We start from the raw sequence: 22,175 nt of genomic DNA on the forward strand, positions 1-22,175 counted from the left end.
GCCTGAACCAGGACCCAAAGTTTATGGACCGTCTTCTAGTTAGGAGCACCGAGTATCTGAGCACTAGCCAGACCATTAAACTTTGAAATAACTATAAATCAACACTTTAAAAAGTGAGTCTGAAAACCCGTAGATGAGAGTGAAATTCTAAGGTACAGGATTAACTCTCCATTTCTCAAAGCTCCCTAAGATCATCTCCAACTGTAACATGCATGGGGATGAGGTTTAAATGCAGATTCTGATTCAGTAGGTCTGGATCAGGGCCTGAGATTCTGCATTTCAAGTGAGATCTTAGGTGACACCAATTATACTGGTCCATGGACCTCACTTTTCATGAGCAGACCTGAAGCAACATTCCTGTATCTCTGTGGCTTGCCTGTCATAACACAGGAAAAAACATGCTGCTGAGCCTAAAGGAACATATTCCACAGATTGGGAAGATCATGAATGACTCTCCACCCAGGGAGGGAAAGACACAGAGAAAGGGAAAAGGGAAAGTTGGCACATGAGGGGAAAAAACATCCAGAGTTTCCTTCTTCCAGTGAAGGCTGGGATGTATGAGTAAGTATTCTAAGTGCTCCAGAGAGTCAAGAACACAGTGAGATACACAAAAACAAGAATGGGGTTCTCCAAGGGTCCTGAAAATGATGATGTCAGAACAGAGATGCCAGGCTAGCAGCACTGCTTCGAAAGGCCCACCTTTGCAGCCAGCAGGAGTCAGGCCCCAGAGTGGAATGTGGGAAGTATGTCTAAGAAGTCCAGCCTCATAAGCACTGACACATTCCCCCAGTTACACGTCTTCTCCTGTTCACTGCTTATCCTCAGCATGTAGTCCATTGCCTGGTATAAAATAGATGTTCAATAAACATTTTTGGATAAATGAGGGCTAGAAAGGAAATTGGGCTGCCACGTTTGTTCCATAGGTCCTATAATTCCCAGGGGCATAAGGAGAAAAGGTAGGCCAGCGGTTCTCAATCGTGGCTGCATGTTGGAATCACCTGGGGAGCTTCAAACACTACTGATGTCTGGGTCCCACACCTACAAATTATGATTAAATGGTTCAGGGGTGACGGGAGGGAGTGTGGGCAGGACACCAGAAGTGTTCAAAGCCTCTCCGGTATTTCCAACATGGAGCCAAGACTGAGGACCAAGCTAACTACTGGGGGGAACTGTGGAAGTGACGGCCTTGCAACAGTGTTACATACAGAACAAGGAAAAAAACACTTTACGTTGAAGTAGAGGGACATTTGGCTGATAAGGAAAAGCCTCTAGGATACTAAGATTTTCAATTTACCATAAATGATCTGAATGACTGGTAAGGCTTATTTGTATAAGTAAAATTTGCATTGCTAGCAAGATTTCCCACTTTTCCTCCAAATAACTTGGCCTCATCAGCCATAGGTAGAGGAATGTATTAGTCTGTACCTTCTTGCAACTAAAATTGCAGTCCCTGGACAAGATGTAACAGCATAGCCTGGGAGCTTGATAGAAATGCAGAATCTCAGAACTACCCCAGATCTCCTGATTCAGAATCTGCATTTTAACAGAATCCAGGAGATTCTGTGCACATTCAACTTGGAAAGCCATTCTTCTATAGCAGTCTCTCCCAATCCATAGATTCTGTAACCATTTGTGGGCAGAGTTCCAGTCATCACTAATGAAAAGGCCAATTGTACAGAAAGAGATGTGGGTGAGAAATAGCTGTAATGACCCTTTCCAAGATGGAAGCAACTAGACATGACCCTTCATGGGCCCAGGATTCCATGAACATTGATTAAATCTCATTATACTGACCAATATAAATAGCAAAGTTTCAATGGCGCTTACTTACAGCCTAACTTTGTTCTACAAATCAATCCTAAACATTTTCTCTGACTCCTATACTAACACTGACAGGTTTGAATTCTGAGCTATAAATTACCTACATCTTAAAGTCAGAAACCGTGCCTTGATCTCATTCTAATGAAATATGTTTCTGGACAGCACACTTTACTGATTCATTCTTTTTAAAATGTCTTTTAAATTTTGTTCTATTGTAATTTAATTAACATATATAAATGGGTTTTTTTCTTTAAAATGCATGGTTGGAGGTTGAGCTCCAATGAGTACTTTCTAATTAATTTGCTGGAACTAAATTGAAGCAAACTGAATTTGACCCGGAATTTGAAAATTTTGGTTCTGATTCTTATTCTGCCGCTGACTTTCTGGGCGACTTTGGGCAAGTCACGGAGCTCTTCCGGCTTCAGTGTTCTTATTTGTAAAATGGGTAGTAGTTGGACTTGACCATGGCTAAGATCTCTCCTAGCTTTAAAAAGGCTACAAAATCAAGCAACCACTAGCTGATGTAGGAAATACTTGGTTTAATTTCTTAGAGAATTACCAGTAAAAATGGATGTTTTATCAGTTTTTTTCTTTTTCCCCTTTATGAATAAACTGATAGTTTCTGTCCTTGATAAATTACAGGAAAAATTACACCACTGCCACACACACCCCAAATATCAGGATTAGAACAATAAGCCAATTATATCTCTGAAGCTGTTAGGGGAGGGTAAGTAGCGGTTATCCTCACATTCTCATGCCCTCTGAGGTTGAAAAGAAATCTATTTAAATATAGAAACTAAGTAGTGGTAGAGTTAATGAAGGTCATTTAATCAACCGGACATCTGATGCTCTAACCTCCCCTATTGTGTCTGCCAGGCAGTTCTGGGGAAAGGAAACTCAGTCGCTTTGGGTCAATTCTATTCCATACTGGGCAGGTTTGACCATTAGGAATCATTGTATTCCTTACTTTAAACTAGTATTTCTTCCAATGATTTTTCTCCCATTAGTCCTAGGGCTACTTCTTGAAGCTGTTCAAAATTAACTTTACACCTCCTCCCACAGAGCACTGTAGCTATTTTAATACAACTAGCTTTCCCTCACCCTTCCCTGAATTTTCCCTTTTCTAGCAAATATGTCTAGTATTTTCACCCATTGCTTCATAACCAGGCTGTGAGGCCCCTCACCATGCTGGTGGCACTTCTCAAACAAGCCCCAGTTTGTCCACATCCATTGGAAATGGTGGTGCCCAGAAATAAATTCAGTTTTCTAGAGAGGTCTGATCAGGGTGGGGTAGAATGCGGATATCAGTAGTCTTACTAGACGCTATGAGTCTAATAATACATCCTAAGGTCACAATCAGTGACTTGATTAAATAAAATAATGTGTATGTACTCAAAAGAAATCTCTGCAGCCATTAAAGCCATGCTTCTGAAAACTACTGGATGATACAGAACACCTCAGGACATACTGTGTACGAGGTAGTTTCCGGAGATGGCTGGAGCCAGTTTTCCTCCTTCCTGTGTGAGCCACTGTCCCATGAGATGTGGCGTGCATTCCTCCACTCACCGAATCTGGGCCATACCTGTGACTGCTTTGGCCAATGGAATGTGGAGAGAGTTACGTTCTAGGACCTCTGAGCCCAGGTGTTAAAAAGGCCTGCTGCCCCTTGTGTGCTCCTGGAGCCCTGAGCCACATGTACAAAGTCCAGGCTACACTGCTGGCAAGACAGGCCACAGGGAGAGGCCCTGGGAGATGAGCAAGCACTTGGAGGGACAGGCCCCCGTAGGAGCACGAGGTACCAGCCGTGAGTGAATCCGCCACGCTGGGTCACGTGAGGCATCCTGGCTGCAGCTCTAAACACTGTGCAACAGGAACTTGTCATCCTACTGTGGCCCGTCCAGATGCCCCAGCCACAGAACCACAAGAAAAACCCCAAGTGGTTGGTTGTCATAACTCATCAAGTTTTGAAGTTGTTTTGATGCAGCAACAGATAACAGAGACACATTGTTAGGGTGAAGAAACAGCACACCAAATAGCCTAGCATGTTTGTTCTTAAAATACACATATGTATATATGTGTAGGGATATGTGTATTTTAATATTTATATTTATACACAAACACACTCGTCGTGGTTATTGCTGGGAGAGAGGACCATGAGCAGCTTGAAATTTCATCTTTCTGTTTTCTGAAATGTTTACACCTGCTTTTATTTTGTAACAAAAAATTCTTAATATCATGCTGTCCTTTTTAACAAGCACTTTACACTCAGTTCACATTAAGCTTACTGTCAGCTCCATTGTGTATATAATATCCCCAAGGGGAACTTAACATGGCTTCTCCCCTGAGGGAAGGTCACCAGAGAAGGTGTAGGGTTTGTGTTATTTAAACAGAACATGCCAAAAGCCTCTCGTCTTGACACTCTTGGCTTCTCTGACCTGGAACCCACTGGAGAAAGTTCCCAGCTCTCAGGCTATGCACTTCAGTTATTCGGCTATTGTCAAGCTCCTGTTTTCGTGGTGAGGGAAGAGCAGTTGCTATGGCAATGCAATCTGACTGAATGCCAGAATGTGTCTAAAATTGGTAGAGGTGCCTTTTTCTGGGTTTCCTCTGAGGATTAATCATTTTCCAAGAATTGTACCTTTTTTTCCCTCTCTTGTTAGAACACTGGTGTCCAAGCCCCTCACCCAGTTCTGGGACATGGACAATATGAGGATGGGTCAGAGGACAAGGCTGATGGTTGAAAAAAAACCACAAAGGAGCCATTTCCTATCTAATACTCTGGTTCTTTTCACCCCTGCCACCTCAACGGCTTTGCCACATTTGGGCCCCTCTGTCCGTTACCTTCCACAGAGTCCCAGGCCTTGAGGTATCTTTGCTGGCTTCACTTTGCTCCGTAAGTTTTGGTGATACTTCCACAGCAATCTCCCACAAATCGGCATTCGTTCATTGCCACAGTCCCCATCTTAGCTCTGTGCCTGCGCTCACGCTAGATTCATCCCAAGGACTTTGGACCTCCCTGACCTGGCAGCTCCCTCCTCCAGGCCACCTTGCACACAGCCACCAGATGCATGGCTCTACATTTTGCCACCTCGGTCCAAAGGCCATGCCTTGATATGCAGGGCCCTTCTGCTGTCCCCGTCCCTCCCATGCCCCCTCCCCACCCACCTGCTCCTTCTCTCCATCTGGCCCAGAAGTCCTCCTTACTGCCCCTCAGACACCCTCTCCCTCTGGACCCCTCCACCTGTGCTTCCACTGTTTCTACCCACTGCCACCATCTACTACTCACATTTTAAACTTCTTTCCTCCGTAGAGTTGCCCAGCTAACACCTCTGTTGTGCGTTAAATTGTAGCCCCTGCAAATTTGTATGTTGAAGTCCTAATCCCGCGGTACCTCAGAGTGTGACTCTATCGGAAACAGGGTCACTGCAGATGTAATTAGCTCAGATGAGGCCATACTGGAACAGGGTGGGCCCAGTCCAATACGACTGTGTCCGTATACAGAGGGAAACGGGACACACACACACACACAGGGGACCGCCGTGTGAAGAAACACAAAAGACAGCCCAAAGGACAGGCTGGGAGCAGGTCCTTCTCCCCCAGCGCTCAGAAGGAACCCACCCAGCCGACAACCTGATTTTGGACTCCTAGGCTCCAGAACTGTGAGAGCCTTTCTGCTGTTCTAAGCCACTCATCAACTTCCCCCAGCTCTAAATTCTCTGCTCGTTTGTGCACTCAGTTTCGCCATCTCTGCCAGAGGTGTCTCCCTGCTGCCTTAAACCTGTTCTCTGCTTGTGTCACAAGCACATTTCTGACTCCCTAACAAGATTCCAATTCCTCAGGGACAAGCCTTTTCTCTGCACTTCTTTTTCATCCCTGACAGAGCCTGGTAGTTTGCTGACCCATGGAGTAGGCTGAATTAGATGGAGTTTACTCTGGAGGGTGATTCCTTGCTCCTCGTCAATACATTGCAGAGTTTCTTTAAACCTACTGCAGTCAGACAAGAGGCCACAGGCTCCAGGGTACCAGGGAAAGACTGTCCAGTAGCTCTATAGGGGGGCACATGGGGGTCACGGGGTGTCACGCCCAGAGTGACCAAAGGGGGATAGCATCTGGGCCAGCCCTCTCATTCTGCATAAGAGGACACTGAGGTTAGGGGCGTGGGGGTCAGGTGACGTGAAGGGTGGGATGGGTTAAGGTCTGTTACATCACAGAGCGAGAGCTGGAGCTGGCACTGAGCCCGATCCCCTAATTCTCAGACCAGTACTGTGGAAAGGCTGCCTGCCCTGTGGGGTGGGGGGCAGACTGCCTAAAGGGCATCAGAGGATGACCTGAGCAAGCTCAGTATGGCAGGTCACTATGCTACAGCCCAGTGACTTACAAAGCGCCAGCACAGTTAATGAGGGGAGAGGGGTTAGGACAATGGGGTACAGTCAGCAGCGCAGTGGAGGGCTCCACAAGATGGAAGGCTCATAAAAATCAGTGCCGTTGCATAATCATGATGCACACTAGGTGTGTGCAGAGTGCAGCGGTCAGCCTGGACAGACTCCTGTCACCAGTCAGGATTAGGAGTGGCCCGTGGAGGCAGGGCACACAGCAGTGCACCAGCATGTGGACATGGGCCTCATCACCACTGTGTCTTGATGCACTGAAACTACTCCTAGGTACAACTGGCAAACCCAAGAGCCCCACGTGAAAGCCCAGGCTGCTCCAGAACAAAGTCAAGAAGGAGACACGCATCAGAATTCTGCATCTTACAGAAAGAAGGCATTGGATCCAAGCTCAAGAGTATATTAAAGAAAATGACTAACATTGTAACCAAGCAGTCTGCAGTCCTTCAAAAATTATGCTATAAAGAGGTTTTGATGACCTGAGAAAATCCTTACAGTATTATATGATGTGAAAAATACAGACTGGAAGAAAAAGGGTATGTTCAGGAACTCAACCAAGTCACGCAATATGCACAGGATGAGAATGTTCCAAAATGTGCAGAGAGTTTACCCGTGATTTTTAACCTATCTTTATTTTTCTCCCCTGTATATTCTAAATTATCATGTATCATTTATAGAGCATGTATCATTTATACAGCATAAAGATAATTGTGTTCTTATGTTTAAAGACACAAATTCTGTGTTTATAAAGAAACATAAGCTGTCAGGCCTGATCTCATTCTCGGTGCTCTGCAATGATTATATTACTCTGCTGTCCAGAAAAGCTCTCCCCGACCAAGAGGAAATCCCACCCCAGGTGGGTCAATCCATTTACTCACATTCTGTGTATTTCTGGAGTTGGCCAAATTCTTCTGGAGTGAGGGAGACCCACCGTTCTTCACTCATCTTTGCTGGATGTGAGCACGTGAGCTTAGGGACAGAGTTTTGTTCACCAGGCTAAAGCCGAGGCCCAGCCTGGGGCTTGGTTCATTGCAGGTACACAATGGACAAGCCCTTCAGGAGATTTCTCAAGGACCCAAGTGTCTACGGCAGCTGCGGGCACCTTTCAGCAGATGAAGACCTCTGATATTTCTCAGGAAACATCCTTCAGTTTGTAGACAAGGTAAATTCAGAAGTCTTTGCTCCTCCTGGGCGGAAGTAGAAAAGACATTGTGAATGAGAATGTGAGAATGCATAAGTCATTTTTCTTGTTAAAAAAAAAAATCCCCAAGTGATCTTTGAGAAAGCTCTATAGAAGGCATTTGTTCTCAATAGATGGGGGATGTCCTTTCAGGGAAGTCAGAAGAGGACAGACATACAGACCAGTCTGGCTGGGGTGGGGGTTGGGTGGCCAGTATGAAGAGGTAGCCATACTCCTAAACTCTGGGAAATTTAAAATGTCTCACGTGAGAGGCAGTAGTAGGGCCACCTAAGGGCATCCTCTAGGTATGAAAATGGCTCAGGCTATCAGACATCTCATGAGTGAGTACAGGGACAGTAGCCCATGTGGCGTGATTTGAAAGGTAAGCCAGTCTCTCCTCCGCTGACTTCTAAATTTCACCATTAGAGCTGGGCTTACTTTCCTCTGATGAGTCACTGAGTCACTCTGGAAATTCAAATACCCACCCCTCCTCAAAGCTGGCTAACATCCTAGTGACTGAAGCAGTTTTTTCTCCTCTCAGAAGGACAGAAACAATTAGAGGGAAAGCCTGCTGGTCCCAGTGTGGAGGAGCCTGAGGGAGTGAAGAGGGATGGATTCAGACTAACACTTAACGTCGTTTCCTTTGAGCCCCTCCTGGTATGGTGACTCCATCAGTCCCACCATCAGTCATTAAATCAGTTTAGCGGGTTGTAAAGTTAACATGTTGGGCCAAGACCAGCATTTAAAAACATGAAATAGAACAGCACAGAATGGAAAGAAATGGAGTTGAAAACAAGAGGGCATCTCCTTCCAGTTAGACATGTATGTGTACACCTATCATAATGTAAAATGTATTTCTTATTCCGAGTTGAGGTTAAAAAGACGTTGGAAAGCCACAAACTTAACAGGATGGGAAATAAAGACCAATGCTACCAAAGAACAAGCCCAGTGTTGATAAGAGAGGATCCATCATAGACAGTCAGGCTTTAAGGCAAGTCTGGGGAGCCTGGAGTATATGAGGAATGGTGGAGGGGCTGGGTGAGATGACCCGGTGAGGACTTGGACAGTCCTCTGGAGTAGCAGATAGACTTGGTTGGTGTGGACCTGGAGGGCTGAACTAGAGCTGAGAGAAAATGCTGGCGGGACACCTCCTGTAAGGAGATCCTCTGTAAGGAAGACCTTCCATCAGTCAGATCTCCAACAGCAGGAGGCAATGCATGGCAAGGGAACGAGATGCCTGTATCTCTGGGAGCATTCAAGTTCTAGCTTCTCTCCTGAAAAAAAACTAATTGTTTTCTTAATCTGCTGGCCAACTGGATTCTGCTCTTTGGCACTGGCTCTTGCCATGGTTTCCAGTGTATTAGTAAAGGGAAACCTCACTGAAATGGAGTTGGGAAACCAGAAGGGGGAGCTCTCATGCAGTACCACAATTTCAGGAGGAATTAAAGCCCCCAACAGAAGAATCAACAGGAAAGAGTCATCAATTACAGGCCCCCCAGGAGATGATGTACATTGCACTTCCTACAAGAAACTGACTACCCCAGCAACACAACCAATGAGTAACCGTCATCATCCCAAACTCTCACTTTTCTCCAACAGACTTCTGTTTAAAACATCCCCTCCCAGCTTCTTCCTTTTTCTACATAAAATAACATTCTTCTCCTTTGTATGCTGGACTTGCCTATAATAAACTATAGCTGTTTGTCCCGAATTGCAATTCCTCCACTATTCCCAAGCAAACCCTTTTTTTTTTCTTTCTGTAAAATAACTGGCCGTTTTATTTCTAAGGTCAAAACCAGTGACCCAGTGCTCTCTCTGCAGCCTTGGACTTGTCAGAAAACAACCCCCTGGAACCTCTCTTTCTAAGTGTTCCTCCTCAGTCTCCCCCCATTTCTTCTTTTGCCATTGTTAAAAACTGGGTGTTTTCAAAATCCTATCCTCAGCCCTCTCCTCACAATACATCCCTTCCCTGAGGGACCTCATCTGCCTCCACAGCTTCAATGACCCCCAAGCACGCTGCTCCAGCCCTGCACTCTCTCCTCAGTCCAGATCTGCAGACCCAACTGTCTCCTGGGACTCCCAGGAGATGTATGTCCCAAACAACCCTGAGCTGCACCTTGCCACCCAACCTGCCCCTCTTCTGTATTCTGGTCATGCCCAAGAAGAGTCAATACTCAGGCCAGAGGTCTGAGGCTGAGCCTAAGCTCCTCACTCTCTCCTGCCAAACCCAGGCACCAGCCTGGGAGTATGACTGTCCATTGTGTGTTCCCTCCGCTCTATCATGCCAGTCGCTTTGTTAACTCAGACCCTCATCTCCTCTTGCCTTGTCTCTGACAACAGCCTCCTGCTGGTCTCCCTGCCTTGGGTTTTGCTTTCTTCCCCTTGGTCCACTCTAAATTGCCAACCAAATCACATCTTCCCTGGTAATAAAATTCTTCACTGGCTTCTACTGTCTATAGAATAAAATGTAATCTTCTTTTCATGATACACAAAAGCTTTTTATGCTCTGGCCTTTGATTATTAATTCAGTCCAAAAGCAAGACCTTTGGAAACATTTTCCATCATACAAGGGAATTCAGCACTGCACTGGTATTAACACTGCTGCTGGACACTTATTTTACACTGTGCTATATGCTTTACATATATTATCTAATTTAGTCCTCATAACAACCATGTAAATTAAGCACTGCCTTCCCTATTTTTAGACAAGGAAAATGAGGCAAGCTGTTTAGTAAATATGATGAGGAGAAAGAAGGCACCACCCAATGCTTTTGTTTAAGAATGCCTCTCTGATCTTATCATTCTGCACACTTTCAGAAGCTCAGAACTCTAAGAGGACCCAGAGACACACTACATGATAGAACAGCACAGAACCTGAAATCAGAAGGCAGGGGATGTGCATCCTGGCTCTGCCTCTTACTAGCTATTTGACTTTAGATAAATTTTTCATTTCTTGAACCTTGGTTTCCTCACCTTAAAAATGGGAATGACTAATAAAAAATCTCACTGAGTTAGTGTTAGGATCAAGTGAGTTAATATATGCAAAAAAATAACCCCCAACCCCAAACCCTACCTAGCATAATGCCTATCACACAGTGGGCACTCAATAAATAGTTACTGTTATCATCCTATTGCAAATACAGCACTTAGCAATATAGCTTAATCAGTTGAGAGCAGTTGGCTGCAAAGTCTTTGTGTTGTGCTGTAGAAAGCTGAACTTGAGCTTATCCTGCTGCAGGTGGTTGTAATTTTGTAATTCCTCATCAAACTTTTTCTCCACTAGTTTTAGCACCCACTGATGATTCTCGCCTGGATTAATTACTACTATAATAGTAACTTTGTAATTCCATCCTCCATTCTATACTTACTAGTTGGAATTCTACTGTGAGAAAGAGCTTCTTTATTTCTTTATACTATACTATACTATACTATACTATACTATACTATACTATACTATACTATACTATACTTAATACTATAAATACTACATATACTATAAATATAGAAAGTGTTTATATAAATATACATACTATATAAGTATATTACTTTTACATATAATATATTTACTTATATTCATGGATTCCTACTTTATTCAATGGGTTATAATCCATTATCATCATTATCCTTTTTGATTCTCAAATTGTCCCAGATTTGGTTGGTGCAAGCTCATTCAAGGTGATTCCTTGTTCTTAGACATATTCCTATCATTCTTTGATCACATCTTTATTTTCTGGTACTACAAAATAATTCAGGCTCATCTTGCACTTCCTCAGTACTAGTCCTGAAGTCAGTCATTCCTCCAAAGAGCCAATTCCTTTTAGTGGAGAATGGTATTTGAAACCAAGGTTTGGGCACTAGGTATGCTCATTGCTACTGGGGTGTCACTGCTTCTAGGCCCTATCAGGGACAGAGCTGGGAAGCATATGCACGCATACACACACACACACACACACACACACACACACATGTCATCTCTGGCTATCTATCTTTCTATCCATCCATCCACTGATCCATCAGTCCACCCACCATCCATCGTTAAAAACCCCAAGTTCATATGCATACACTACAGTGTCAATTGTAGCCTACTCTCATTCCATATTGTTAAACTCCCTTCTACAGCAAGCTCTGTTTCCATGATCTACAATATACTTATTTTCTCAACCCTAAAATATACAGAAAGTAGTTTCAGAAGTGCTAGCTACATCTCTGTGGAAAACAGAGTTCAAGATTTATTTATAGTTCCTTTGTCTTCAGCGAACAGCATATACTCAAAATACTATTTTGAAAAAGTTTCTTAGGTTAGTTCTTTCCTACTCCCATTCATTCCTGTTTGTATTTCACTGTAGGGTTTTTTTTTCCCTCCATTTCCACTGATTCTTTATTACTATGGTTTCAAAAGTCAGAACCATACAAAAAGGTATCTTCAGGGAAGCCTTGCTTTCCCCCATTCCCTTAACTCTGTTCCCATCGCCCTCCTTTCCATCTTGTTCCCATCTACTGCTTATGGTTTCTGGTTTATCCTTCCTGTTTATTTTCACACCAGTGAGCAGATATAGGGATGTTTTCTTACTTCCTCTTCTTCAGCATACAAAAGGTAGCACATTGTAGATAGTCTTTTATACATGGTTTTTTTTTTCACTTAACAGTATATCCCATGAATCTGTTCATATCTGTGCGTAGATATCTTCCTCATCTAGAACCAAACCTGGCTCCAGCATTTACTTGCTTAAAAACCGTTCAGAGGCCTCCCTTGGCCTCCAGGTTAAAAGGCAGGCTCTTTAGCCAGTTCCAGAAGATCTGTGGTACAGCTCTCCTCTCCATCCTTACTCCAATGACCTCCTGCCCCACATGCTCCCCCTTCCAGCCAAATCAACCTACTGTCTACTCCTGGCACCTAGCAAAGTACTTGGCACACGGCAAAACCTCATAAACATTAGTTAATGGACTGACAACATGACTTTAATCTACCTGGAATTCCCTTCACCCCTTCCTTCCCATAACAAACCACTACTCTACATCTGGCTCCAGATACAAAGATCACTCCTTCTCTATAGCTTTTTTGAACTTTTTGAGCAAACCAAGCTGTTCTCCCAGCTGTGTTCCCATAGAACACACAGATCCTCTACTTCTCTATTGCAGGAACTGATGGTCCCACGTGGGAGAGAGACATCCGAACAAATAATTAACACACAAGCTGGTAAGAGCAGTGGTTCAGATATGTACAGGGAACTATGGGACCATCTAATGTGTCTGTAGCAGGCATGGGCTGGGTGGAAAAAGATTCCTGAAGATGAGAAGGAGCAACACAGTAAAGAAGTATATGTTGCAATAACTCAACAAATACTCCTATTATTCACTGTTGTTCCATTGTAGCTTAGTGCTTGGCTTCATAGTGGAAGAAAGTTGCAGAATAGAGAGTAACATTTGTCTTGCTGGAGGTTTACAGGAACATTATGACCTGACCTACATGGACAGCTGCAAGAACAAAGGATTTCTACACCAAGAAGTTTGCAACAACCAACCACACCCCCTCCTCTTTTTTGTATAGAAGGAGCCTGAATTCTGACTTGGGGAAGATGGTTCTCTAGGACGTTAGTCCCCTAACTTCTTGGTCTGCTGGCTTTCTGAATAAAGTCGTTATTCCTTGCCCCAACACCTCGTCTCCTGATTTACTTGCCTGTCGTGCGGCGAGGAGAGTAAGTTTGGACTCAGTTAATGCTCCCACATGATGGTCCCCTCTGGTTTTCTGCCCTTTGACAGAGATGACAGCTACCACAAGAGAGGGCTTGCTCCAGCTGACATCATCACTTGGCATCTCTCTTTCAGTAGCCTGCCCTATCACACCCCTCTTGGAAGCTCTTTACAGTGTGAACAGTCTTTCTTATTACCACCCTGAACATCTTTGCTGACAGGAAAAAAAAATGTAATAGGATCTTCTAAATAACACTCAGATTGGATATTGTCAGGCTTGGGTGGGAGAAGAGTGTTTCATGTCCCTACAGCTATGCCACTGTGAGCACTGGCTTCAGCTCCCATGGCCTCGGTTTCCTTGTCTAAAAGCAAGGGGGTGGGAAAAATGGCTCCTAACACATTTTCCAGCTCTGCAATTTCATATACTGGATCCAACTCTGTTTGTTCTCTACAGATGTCAGCATGGAAATCACAAGTCAGAAGGAAGAAGGCAAATTCAATGCGTATTGAATTGCACCCCAGGTCTCTCTATTCATTCGAATGAATCAGCCACAGGCAATTATCCAGGAACAAACACCTCTTCATCTCCTCTTTGCTCTCACAAAAACATTAATTCATGAATATAGCATCAGATTGGGGGTATTTATACGCATCTGATGATTTATAACAAACCCATAATGAGTATACTTCTTAAAGGGAAGACTCACTAAAAGCTAGAAAGATAAGAACCCCTCTCTCTTCTCAGACTTGTGACGAGTCGAATCTTGATAAATGCCCCATCTCTAGGCTTTTGCTCCTGTTGAGCCTTCTTCAACTTTGTAATTCCTATGCAGACTTTGGAGTTCAGTTCAAATATCACCTACTTCTAAGACGCTCCCTTTAATTGCCTGGACTGGGCTGGACATGTCTTCTCTACTCTCCAATATCTCCTTTGGCTTTTCTCCATTATGGCACTGGCCCCATGGCAGTGTACGTGCCCACTCTTTCCCTGCAAGACTCTGAGCTCCTTCAGGGTAGAAACAGTGTCCTGCACACCTCGTAGCTCTAGCAATTGGAAAATTTCTAACGGTTCAGTTCTTGACCACTAGAAAAGTGGTTCTCAACTTTTTTTGAGTGAGACCATTTGCCTGGAGCAAAAAGGTCCTCTCATACCTGTTTTCACTTCCTGGCAGCAGAAGAACAGGGTAAAAACAGAAAACTGGAGAGGAACAAAAGACACAAGTTGATGTAAAATTGTTGATAATATTAGTCCATTTAATTTATAACAGAAAACATGAACTAGTGTACACACTTTAATATTAAAATAATGACCTATAAATTTATAACTATAAATCATAATCTATAAACTTATCATAGTCACTTTATTACACTTAACCTGATAGCATGTTAGGGGTTATTTAAATTGCTTGAATTCATCAATGAACCATCACCTTTGTAGTAGTCTGTTACACTGATGGTTTCCAAAAACCATGCCTCCCAGTATTCATGTCCTGTCTCTTCCCCTTGAGTCTGGGCTGTGCCTGTGACTTGCTTTAACCAAGAGAACACAGTGATGTGCCAGTGTTAGGCCTAAGCCCGAAGGCCTGGAAGCTTCCACTTTTGTGTTCTTGGGAGCACTGAATCGCATGTCAGAAGGTCAGCCGCCTTGCTAGAGAGATTACAGAGAAACCACGTGGAAAGAGGGAGACCTAACGTCACGTGGAGGAGAACTGAGCAACCCAGCTGATGAAGCCCCTGCTGGAAGATCCCAGGCAAGCCATCCAGCCAGCAAGCAGCCATGTAAGCCACCCTAGCTCTGGTGCAGACACGGAAGGCAAGGAGCCATTTTGCATTTTATAGCTTTAATCACCATGATGTCAGGTGGAGGTGAGCTGTCCCTACTGAGTCCTGCCTGAATTCCTGGTGCACAGAATCATGCAGAATAATAAAGTGACTGTTGAGCCCCTATGTTTTAGCGTAGTTAGTTATGCAGTCATAAATAACCAAAATAACTAAAGAAGCACGTTTGGGTTCAGACTCTACATGTATCTGTTTAGCAAGAGAAAATGCATGATTCATGCTTCAACTGCAACTTGTTCATGTCTTAAAATCCAGTAATTAGAAAATTATAGGCCTAAAATACCTTCGATGCAAATATGTATCACTGCATGCTGTCAGGTTAACCAAATATCGTCCACAAACTAATGCGATAATGATGAAGTTAAATGAACTATCATTTCTAATTAAGAAGCAAGAATAACAGTAGCTGAACATTACAACCAATTCACAACGAGTCTGACGTTGGGCGACTTTCCCCCAGGTCACAGGGTTCTAACTGTCTGTCTGAGGGAGCAGGCAGTTGTTGCTGAGCATTTAGAAGAGCCTGACTTCACAGATAACCTAATTAGAGCCCCTGGGGAACTTGGTAATGATCTAATTTGAGTTCATGAATAGCAAACATGAGTAATCTCTAATAACTAATTTAGTAAATTACCAGTATATAGTCCTTACACAAACATAAAAATAAGTCTTGGATTTGTGTGCTACTCATAAGAATTCAGAGAGGACTTGCACTTGAGTACTTTGCATCTCATTAGTGGCCTCAAAGTGAACATGAAAAGCCCTGCTCTGGGGGAGGATTGAAAATGTCAAGCCGAACAGAGCTGCCCAGGTGCAGGGGGCTGGTACCCCGGAGACGCATGCAATCTCCTGGGAGAAGCTGAGACCTGCTACTTAAGGGGCACAGGCAGGCAGTGACAGATTGCGGAGTGTTTACATCCCAGGGCCATCACAGCTCAAGTGGGCTCATTCATTCATTTATTTGTTCATCCATTCTACAAGTCATTATAATAAGAAGCCGTGGCACTAACCTTCATTTACAGACTACCACACATCTGGTGCTTTGCACAGTGCATCTGTAATAGTCACCAACCTCTGAGAGGAAGATATTTTGAAGCCCATATGATAGCTGTAAAAACAGCCCCAGAGTGATTCCCCTAAGTGGTATTTGGGGAGGGACTACATTATATTAAACATGAACAGAGAATGGAATAGAATGCAAAATGTGCAAGATGTTTGAGGTAAAACATGAGACCTCAAAAAAAAATTATTCTTGCCCTGGGGCCACCTTTAACCGGTCTCAAAAATGTGGGAGGATGTTCACTTGGCTCTGCCCGGAGGGGCACTACAGTGGAAATGCTAAAGAAGTGGGGCTGTAAATAGCAACACCGAGGTCTGATTCTGACTTCAGAGCTGAGAGGCTGATGTAGGGAAAAGATCATGAGAGAAGGCCTCCTTCATGAAACTCCTACCTGGGAAAATGACTCACATCCAGTGTCAGGGAGACTTCCTCCCAAGACATCAAGCACCACTCTGGCACTGGAACTAGACAGAAGAGAGTTCAAATCTTGGATCTACCACTTACAACTATGTGACATCAAACAAGTGTTCTTCGACTCTAAATGGGAATAATAATAGTAGTCATACATGTTTCACAGGGTTGTTATGAGAATTATTTGTATAACTTTTGTGAAAGTCATAGCAAGTAAAATTTCCCATCAGTGGTTCTTAAAATATGATCTTCACACCAGCAATACTGGCATCAACCAGGAACATGTAAGAGAAGCAAACTGTCAGAACCTACCCCAGATCTACAGAAATTCAGGGTGGTCCAGCAATCTGTGTTTTATAGCGTCCTGGGGATTCTGATGCTTGCCAGTGTTTATAAGCACTACTTTACATTACTGCAAGGGACAGGATGAAGAAGAGAAGCTTGGAATACCTGGAGCTAGTCCTTCTCCTGAAGAGGGCCCTAAAGCAGACAGATACTGGGTCTCTCAAGTCAGTTCCACTTCCTCAAGGCAGGAACACATTACAGGGAAGCCAGAGCCCTATGATTGCCAGACGCCTGTCATCCTGCCTAGCTCCTGAAATTCTCATGTTATGACTTATATTGCCTGCAGAATTTACCTTTCTTTACCATCTGGATCTATGTTTCATACTTCTGTGACATTTTGTACCAAATATATAATCTCGAGAGGGCACAGAACAGATAATGAGAATTTCCTACCATAAAGTGAAGGGCAAAACCCAACAAACAAAAAAGCCTGAGAGGGTAAGAAAAACACAGCCGTATTCATGCCACAGTGCATCCCTATCTCAGAAATGGAATTGTCACAGAAGAGACACCCCAAGACATGAGTATGGTGCTTGGGCAAGTCTAGAAAAAGATAGCACTGTAAAAACACCAGGTATTGTGGTGGCAGTGGTATGGTGTGTGCTTGTGTGTGTGATAACAATAACCACAACAAAACCACACTAGAGACAACACTCAAGTGTGGAAGAGTGTAAAACCTCATTCAGCGTGTAAAGTTTCTGTGGGCCAGGAGGAACTTGCGGTGAGCTGGCCCATGAGCATTCTCCACTTCATGAACCTCTTGTGTTCTCTTTCCCCTCCCTCCTCTGCTACCCCTCCATCTCCCATTCTCTAATTCTCCTTTCTTCTTCCTTCTTCCCACCTCCTGCTTCCCATAACAACCTACCTAAACAACAGCTACTATTTATTGAGAATCTACTGCCTTCTCTACATTAATATAATCTTCCAAATAATATTTCAAGGTATGTATTATTATGCCACTGTATCTAGGATAAGACTTCTTGCAGGCAGCTGAGACATTATTCAAACCCACATCTGCCTGATGCAAAGCCCATATTTCGTTCAGCATCTGTGCTGGCTTTCAGACCTAGGAAGATTATTAATATCATCTCTATATTGTAGACTGCCTGAAGATCAATTTTATGACTCATTTCCAGAACCCAAATTTAGTTTATAGAAGGTTCTGGGCAGTCATGTACCTCTTCCTCCACCAACTCCATAGAGCAACAACTTCCTCTGAGCAATCATGCAATAGTGATTCAGCACCATGGACAACAGCACCCAGGGCTGCCTACACCTTATTCTGATGCCTGACCACATGTCCCTGGATGGCCCCCTCCACCTCAGAGGTGTCTGGGCTCCAGTATGAAAAACACTACTAATTATGGCTACCTTTACAACATGCCAGACTGTCCTAAGCAATTTACACTATCTGGTTGTCTACAAATAACAACCCTATGAGGTAGATATAAATATTATGTCCATTTGAATGATGAGGAAACTGAAGCACAGAGGGTTAAGTACCTTGTCCTAGGTCATGTAGCTAAGAATGAATAAATACAGGATTTAAATCCACATAATCTGGCTCTGGAGGTTGTTCTTCACCATTATGGCATGTGACACAAGGACAACAGGGGCACTGAAACCATACAGCAGTCCTTGGCATTAGACGGTCATCAAGAAAATAAGAACATATTTATAATAATTTTAAAATATTCTAATTTGAATAAAAGTACAAAATCTAAAACATTTCATAGATGGCTTATCATTTCTGGATTCATAAACACTACAGCCTGATGGAGTTTTGGAAACTGAAAAGAAAGACATTCATTTCCCAAGCAAATCAGAGAAGGTGGAATGGTGTGGTGCAACCCTGGTTCTGATATTTAGTAGTAGGTGACTTTAAGCAAGTCAATTCCACTCTACTCTCTAGAGTTCCTCATCTGATAATTGCAGAGTGGCATAAGTAACATCTACGGTTCTTTCTAAAAGTAACTCCATTTTCCTTCTAGAAATGTTAGACATTATCTCTTTGCTCTTGCCACACAGTATCTGGTACTATCATTTTAGGGCAGGAAATGTCATTTGTTTTTATATTAATTTAAATCATACTTCATTGAATAGAAACAATAATATGACACATTGCCACCTTATCAAATTGTAAACAATTTAAAAATAGGTAACATCCCTGTTGGTTAGAAAGCAAGGAAACAGAAACTCTCCAATACTGCTGGTATTGAAGTAAATTAGACAAAATCGCACTCCATCAATAGCCTCAAAATGTACATTTCTGCATAATTTTGCTTTTATAATTTTCTCTTAAGAAAGTAACTATGGTAGTGAGGTAGTGACCAAGATGATGGATTAAGAAAACCCCAAGCTTATCTCCTCCCACAGGCACACCAAAAATACAACTATTTATGGAGCAACTATTGATGAGAAAAACTGGAAGACCAGCAGAAAAGATCTTATATAACTAAAGATATAAAGAAGGAACCACAAGGAGAAGGGTAGGAGGGGGCAGAGATGTGGTATAGTTAAGACCCATACTCCCAGGTGTGTGACCCACAAATAGGAGGATAATTAAAACTGCAGAGGTTTCCCCCAAGGAGCCAGGGGTCTGAGCTCCATATCAGGCTCCCATACCGGGAAGATGAGCCCCCAGAAAGTTTGGCTTTGAAGGCCAGTGGGGCTTACTTTCAGAAAAGCCAGAGGATTATGGGAAATCTTAAAGGGCATGTACAAAATCTCACATGCTCTAGGATCCAGGGTAGAAGCCGTCATTTGAAAGGAGGCTGGGTAAGACCCACCTACTGATCTTAGAGAGCCTCTGTGAAAGATAAGAGGCAACTGGAGCTCACCCTGGGATAAAGACGTGGTGGCAGCTATTATGGGGAGCTTGTTCTACCACGTGTACGCTGGTGCTGGCAAGGGCCATTCTAGAGTCTTCTCTCTAGCTTACTAGCCTCAGGACCCAGCCCCGCCCACCAGTTTTTCAGCACCAGTACTGGGACACCTCAGGCCAAGCAACCAGCCAGGCAGAGACACAGCCCCACCCACCAGCAGGCTAACACCAGGTCTGGGACACCTTGGACACCACAGTCAGCCATGTTAGGAATTGGCCCCACCCACAGGCAGGCAGACACTAGAACCAGGACCCCTGGCACCAAAACTACCTACTCCAGAACTCAGCTCCACCCATCAGTGGGCCAGCACTAGCCCTGCGCCACCCCCCCCCCCCAGCCAGCAGCCTCATGACCTGGCCCCATCCATCAGTGGACAGTAGCCTCCACACAAGGCAGGGCCTGGCAAACAACCAGACCAGGGGCCAGCCATGCCTACCAGATGGCCCACGATAATCAGCCCTCCATGACAGAAGGACTCACCAGCTCACATAGGGGGCACCCCTAGAACATACAGCTCTGGTCACTAGAGGTGGGTGAGCTGCTGGGATACACAGGATGTCTCCTACAAAAGGCCACTTCTGGAAGCATAACCAATCTACCAGATAGGCAGAAATAAAAACAACAAATTAGGGAAAATGAGGTGACAGAGGATTATGTTCAAAACAAAGGAACAAGATATAACCCCAGAAGATGAGCTAAGTGAAGCAGAGAAAAGCAATCTACCCACTAGACAGTTTAAAGGACTCAGGAGAAGGATGGACGAACAGAGTGAGAAGTTAGAAGTTTTAATAAAAGAGAAAGTATAAAGAACCAGAGATGAAGAATACAGTAACTGAAACGAAAAATACACTAGAATGAATCAACAGTAGATAATACAGAGGAACGGACCAGCAAGCTGGAAGACAGAGTAGCAGAAATCACTGCAGCTGAAAAGGAAAAAGAAAAAGAAAAAGAAAAGAAATGAGGACAGTTTGAGATCTCTTGGACAGTGTCAGGTGTACTAACATTCATATTATAGGGGTTCCAGAAGGAGAAGAGAGAGAGAAAGGGGCAGAGAATAATTGAAGACATAGTGGCTAAAAACTTCCGTAATCTGGGAAAGGAAACAGACATCCAAGTCCAGGAAGCACAGAGAGTCCCAAACAGGATAAACCCAAAGAGGACCACACCAAGACACACTGCAAGTAAAATGGCAAAAATTAAAGATAAAGAGAGAATATTAAAACAACAAGTTACATAAAAGGGAATTCCCATGAGGCTATCAGCAGACTTTTCAGTAGAAACTCTGCAGGCTAGAAGGGAGTGGCATGGTGTATTTAAAGTGATGAAAGGGGAAACCTACAACCAAGGTTTTCATTCAGACTTGATGGAGGTATCTTAAGTTTCACAGGCAAGCAAAAGCTAAAAGAGTGGAGCACCACCAAACCAACTTTACCAGAAATGTTAAAGAGACTTCTCCAGGTGAAAACGAAAAGGCCACAACTAGAAGCATGAAGATTATGAAAGGAAAACTCATCAACAAAGGCAAATATACAGCAAAGGTAGTAAACCAATCACGTAAAAAGCTAGTAGGAAGGTTAAGTGACAAAAGTAGTAAAGTAATCCATATCTGCAGTAAGTAGTTAAGGGATACACAAAACACAAATATGTAAATATGATGTCAGTAAACGTGGTGGTGGTGAGTAAAAATGTAGGGCTGTTAAAATGCATGTGAACTTAAGAGATTAGCAACTTAAAATAATCATATTGCTATGTACAGTGTGGGGAATATAGTCAATAACTATGTAATATCTTTGCATGGTGACGTATCATAACTAGACTTACTGTGGTAACCATTTTGAAATATATATAAATACCATAACACTGTTGTGTAACAGGAATTAGCATAGTGTTATAGGTCCATTATACTTCATATAAGCAAACTCACAGAAAAAGAGGTCAGATTTGTGGCTACCAGAGGTGGGGGTGGGGGAAGGGAAAAATAGATGAAGGTGGTCAAAATGTAGAAACTTTCAATTATAAGATAAATAAGTACTAGGGATGTAATGTACAACATGATAAACAACTATACTGCTGTCCGTTACATATCAAAGTTGTTAAGAGAGTAAATCCTAAGAGTTCTCATCACAGGAAAAAATGTTTTTGTTTCTTTAATTTTGTATCTGTATGAGATGATGGATGTCACTGAACTTGTTGTGTTAATCAATTCATAATGTATGTAAGTCAAATCGTTATGCTGTACACTTTAAACTTATGCATTGTGGTATGTCAATTATATCTCAAACTTAAAAAACAAAACATAAAAATGAGGGTGTTCCTTATGAACTATTATGGACAACTCATCAGGATTTATTACTAAGAGAGAAGTTAAAGTTGTAGAATAGTATAAACAGTACAAAAAGTTGGGGAGGAATAAAAAATATTTTTATATATAATAAAAAAAGAAAGTAACTATGACCAATAATAACAGCACTACCTCTGAGACTCCTGTTAGCACTTCTATAAGATTTCAACTCCAAGGATATTTTTGGCAGCATTGTTTATAGCAGCAAAAT

At 43.1% G+C, this 22,175-nt stretch overlaps 1 protein-coding gene across 14 annotated transcripts in view; it reads right to left on the minus strand.

Moving 5' to 3' along the window:
* The window catches only part of DGKG (diacylglycerol kinase gamma), a 191,323-nt gene that overhangs the window by 145,229 nt on the left and 23,919 nt on the right, over nt 1–22,175 (minus strand). For all 14 annotated transcript variants that reach the window (XR_010383834.1, XR_010383835.1, XR_010383840.1 and 11 more), the window contains exon 2: nt 7,088–7,396. Coding sequence is in view for 9 of the 14 variants with exons in the window: in XM_064493584.1 (XP_064349654.1) it covers nt 7,088–7,154 (67 nt within the window). In the remaining 5 variants the exon portion in view is untranslated. The remainder of the gene's footprint in view (nt 1–7,087; nt 7,397–22,175) is intronic.

Source organism: Camelus dromedarius, chromosome 2 (assembly GCF_036321535.1).
Source record: "Camelus dromedarius isolate mCamDro1 chromosome 2, mCamDro1.pat, whole genome shotgun sequence".
Classification (NCBI taxonomy): domain Eukaryota; kingdom Metazoa; phylum Chordata; class Mammalia; order Artiodactyla; family Camelidae; genus Camelus; species Camelus dromedarius.